Source organism: Palaemon carinicauda, chromosome 13 (genome assembly GCF_036898095.1).
Source record: "Palaemon carinicauda isolate YSFRI2023 chromosome 13, ASM3689809v2, whole genome shotgun sequence".
Classification (NCBI taxonomy): domain Eukaryota; kingdom Metazoa; phylum Arthropoda; class Malacostraca; order Decapoda; family Palaemonidae; genus Palaemon; species Palaemon carinicauda.
Window position 1 is genome coordinate 1,648,616 of NC_090737.1, and position 5,000 is coordinate 1,653,615.

Here is a 5,000-nt window from a genome sequence, read left to right on the forward strand (position 1 = left end):
CAATATCTCCACAGAGCTATGAACAGTAAAGCAAAGAATTAACATTCTATAAGGCATAAAAACAGTGATCTACCATGCTGCTTCTGTCTGTTTAAACAAATTTATTTGAAATATTTGCTTCACAAAAGTTTAGATATTTAAGACTGATGGGGTTATGAACCATGGCAAAACAAGCTCCATTTAATATCCTCAACAGATTAATAAATTCAAAATTTTTTTGTAGTTATTCCTGTAACAATTCAGTCTACCGTACAAGGACAATACCACTACCCTGCATAAATGCATTTAGTTTTTCCTAATATAACTCACACCCAAGCTCTAAAAGTCAAGGCATTAGAATCTTATAAAAAAAAAAAAAGGGAAAAGGGGGAAGATGTGAGCATCTTGCTTGAGATTTATAGTTTACTAAGTTTTCCACATAAAAACACTACAAATTAATATTACTTTCTTTACTTTAGCCAAGTCATATATCTTCCACAATTAAGTAAACAATATTTATTTGAGATTAAAATCAATCTCTCTACAAAATTTTTAATAATTGATGTATGATATTCTTATATACTACTCTTACCTTTCAAGTAATACTCACTCTGCTTTGTCCTACTTTCTTTTGCTTGTTTGTCATCTGAAATTTTTGAATTAAGTAGTGCTTCCCTTTCATGATCAGCATCCAACATGTCCTCTTTATTGTCTTCTGAAACTGACTTTGTTACTCCAATAAAATTAACAAATCTATCAAAATATGAAGTATTCCCTGAACTTGAAGTGACAGGTACAAGAGTTGTAGTTGATGGTCTTGCAGATGACTGTGGAGAAAATGTGCTATCCTGATATTGTGTTTCTGAATTTGTTTCATTCATCAAAGCCTTCAGCTTTAAAAACCAATTAAAAAGCTGTGAATCATAAACATACCCGCTATCACTAACAGAAGTGTTCACAGTCTGAGTTTCTGTTACAGGCGGAGAAAATGTGCTATGCTGATATTGTGTTTCTGGATATGTTTCATTCATCAGAGCCTTCAGCTTTAAAAACCAATTAAAAGGCTGTGAATCATAAACATCCCCACTATCACTAACGGAAGTGTCCACAGTCTGAGTTTCTGTTACAGGCATAGTTACAAGAAAAGGAGTCTGATTTACTTTTAGCAATGAACTGTCATTGATAACTACAGACAACTTATCTTCTAGGAGATGGTTATGCACATTTTTATCAGTATACATTGGGGTGTTTTCTGTTATGAAATTTTTAGGAACATCATGATCACTCTTAGTATAATGGAAAAGACCATTTAATTCATATTCACTTGTACTCTTTGACTGCACTACAGGATTTTCAGATGTACCCAAACTTTCTGAAGAATTTGGGTAAAATTTGGGATCTTCCCCTAACACTTCTTGACTTAATTTGTCCTTTTGTCGTGTTCCACTCCATAGAATTTTCATGACTTCTGACATAGTCAGGCTCTTCTCCTTAACTAAGTTCTCCAAAGGGCCTTCAGTGTAAATGTCACTAGACAAATTCTCTACAAACTTTTTAAATACTTTATACACTGACGACAAATTCCCTCTAGTATCCAATAATAAAGAAGGATAGTCTGGGGTCTGCACAACATAAGAATATGGATCAGTCACCAACTCACCTTGATCACTATCACTATCTGCTTCACTTCTCACAGCTACAGGGATGACAGTAGTGATTTCTTCTAAAAGCGAATAACTGTTATTCCCCAAGCTTAAATCCTCATCACTAGATGGCAACTGTTCAGTAGTCCATGCCTGTTTATTGGTAATATTATCAGCGAGTTCCAATACAGGCACTTGTGTAGTATGAGGGCGAGCTTTTGGTAATTTAATATTTTCAGTGTTGTAAGGGAACTCAGCGTTTAAAGTAGATAGTCTGTCAAGCACTACAGGCAGTTGAGTATTTGTACTGGGACTGCCTTCAGCATCAACAATAGGAATAGATGTCATATCACTTGTTGTAGATTCTGCATCACTAGTAAAACTGTGATAATCCATATTCATTTCTGAAGTTACTCCTGGATAATAATATTCACTATCTATTACACTAAAAACATTTGAACTAGTAAATTCAGAATTTTTACTAACACTGTGGGAGTCAACGTCATCAATCTTGGCATATGCACTTACCACTTCAGGATGTGTTTCACTAGAATAAAATTCATCAACATCACCAATATCTAAACTACTAGATGGATGATCAGTTTTTTTAATCTGTATTTGGAGAGTAGTATCAGGAATTGCATCAGAGGTGGAAGCAACATATTCATTTGCTGGAGTGATGCTGGTTGTAAATGGAATGTTTGATGATGATACAAGCTGACCATCAGTAGTTGTATTTTTCATCTGTTCTGCATCATAAATCTGACTCCCTTCAGTTTCCATACTAGTCCCATTCATAACATTAGAAGCATTGCTTATCAATGATGATAAAGCAGTCTTGAATGTTTCTTTTATAGTCCTTTCACCACTTTCAATATTTTGCAACACCTTTTGCAATCTATTCCGAAAACTTGAGTCTGAGTCACTAGACGATGGTGTGGTCCGTTTATGTCTATTATTTTTCTGGTTAACATCATATTTTAGATCTAATGTCACTAAATCACTTGTATCATGCATAAACTTTTCTTTTACTTGTGGATGAAACTTGGCACTACCACCCTGCACAGGCTTAACGGAGGCAGCTGAAGAGTACCCAAAAGACTTGGAGTCGTTGCTAGAACCTACAGGATTTGGCCTAATAACAGTACGAACATCGGCATTCTTATTTGACAAGACCAGAGGATTAGGAGTGAAATTACTCTCTAAAATTGAAGACTGTACATCCTGGGACACTGTATGAGCAATTTCGGCATCAGGCTCCACTGGTACCTGTAACCAAAATACAAATAGCTTATGTTACTTATAAAGTATCTTAAAAGTCAGGATTTTTACTTAAATTGTCCTAAACTAAAAAACAATATACTTTATATCAATTTCAGATCAGTAATCATTAATTTTTTATAGCTATCATTACCTCAAAAATCGCAGCACCTGAAAAAAGATTAATTCTGAGTGCAATTACATTAAAATTCATATTTCTACAACAGCTTAGAATAGTTAAATTTAGAACATTACCCTTCTTTATATCTAAATATGTAATTATCTTTAAAAAAAACTTTTCACACACAACGGGAGGTCCTCAAAGTTTTGAACGATATCCATTCTTACGATGCATCTCTTCAAGTTGATTTTTGTCATAAGTTGGATTTAAAAATTATGGCAGAAACCGTTCAAAGTTGAATCCATACTACTGTTTCCCAATATTTTACCATCTCTTTCAATCTCTGCCATCTATCACCTTTTCAAAAAGTTACCAACCATACTCTTTTAATTATATGTGTGTGTATATATATATATATATATATATATATTATATATATATATATATATATATATATATACAGTATATATATATTCTGTATATATATATATATATATATATATTATATAATCTATATATATATATATATATATAATATATATAATTTATATACACAATATATATATATATAGATATATATACATAGGTATATATATATATATATATATATATATATATATAGATATATATATATATATGCACACACATATATACATATATTATATATATATAACATACATATAATATATATAATGTTTATTTATATATATATATATATATATATATATATACATATATAAATTTATATGTATATATGTGTATATGTATATGTGTGTATATATATACATATATATATAAATATATATATATATATAAATATATAAATATATATATATATATATTATATATATACTGTATATATATACATAAATATATATGTGTATATATATATATATATATATATATATATATATATATATATATATATATTATACTGTATATATATATATTTATCTATATGTATACAGTAGGGTCCCGAATTAAGCGTGTTCGAATTACACGATTCCCCTTTTCCACGATCGCTATTTTTCAAAAATAAATTTTCTGTATCTGCGAGGCTGTTCAAAGTTCGCGAGTCAAGCACTACAAAATGTATCAAATCTATTGTCTTTTTAAGTATATTGGTAGCCCTAAATACGGTGATTAATAATAAATGTTACAAAACAATATTAACATTACATTTCATTAACATAATTTCATAATGAATAGCCTATTTAAGGATAAAATTCCACATCAACAATGAAATCAACTGTTAACTGTGCGAGTCCAGCTGACAAAATGTAAACAAAAATGTGGTTACGTTCTCGGCAATCTTTATCTTTCTCCAACCTTACGATAGTTGTAATGGTAGTGTTAATGATGGTATATTAAAGCACTATTTTTGTTTAGTACAGTATATTTAAAAGCCTTATTTTTCCCTCTGGGTGTTCAAGGTTTTCACGAGTAGACTGGGTTCGTTTATCGGCAGTGAATAGCCTAAACCTCGGTAACGAGTCGTCAATATTTGTGTTTATCGGCAGTGAATAGCCTAAACTTCGGTAACGAGTCGTCAATATTTTGTCATATTTTAAACAGTATACATTTGATTTGCAAACATTGGTTTTGTAGAGTAGACAGTAAAATAAAATCTAGAGAGAGAGAGAGAGAGAGAGAGAGAGAGAGAGAGAGAGAGAGAGAGAGAGAGAGAGAGAGAGAGAGATTTCAAATCTCTCTCTCTCTCTCTCTCCGTAAGAAATAAAACCATAGTTCACATATGGCAACTTGAGTTTAAGAATGAAATTAACATGAATATTGTTAGTTGTGGCGATCAATTCCTCGCTTCAGGGGGTACACGAAACAAAAACACGACATTCAATTACAACAGCTGATTCTCTCTCTCTCTCTCTCTCTCTCTCTCTCTCTCTCTCTCTCTCTCTCTCTCTCTCTCTCTCTCTCTCTCTCGTTATACAATACTTACAAATAGATGAAGAAACCAAAATCGGTTTTCTTGAAGTGTC

General features: G+C 31.5%; 1 protein-coding gene across 2 annotated transcripts in view; it reads right to left on the reverse strand.

The window, feature by feature from the left end:
* Positions 1-450: 450 nt before the first annotated feature.
* Positions 451-5,000, reverse strand: part of LOC137652122 (serine-rich adhesin for platelets-like) — a 51,549-nt gene continuing 46,999 nt past the window's right edge. Inside the window, exon 3 of one of the 2 annotated variants that reach the window (XM_068385326.1) lies at positions 451-2,891. In XM_068385326.1, the coding sequence (XP_068241427.1) occupies positions 555-2,891 (2,337 nt within the window). In that variant the 3' untranslated portion in view covers positions 451-554. The remainder of the gene's footprint in view (positions 2,892-5,000) is intronic. The other variant, XM_068385325.1, reaches the window with a different exon arrangement.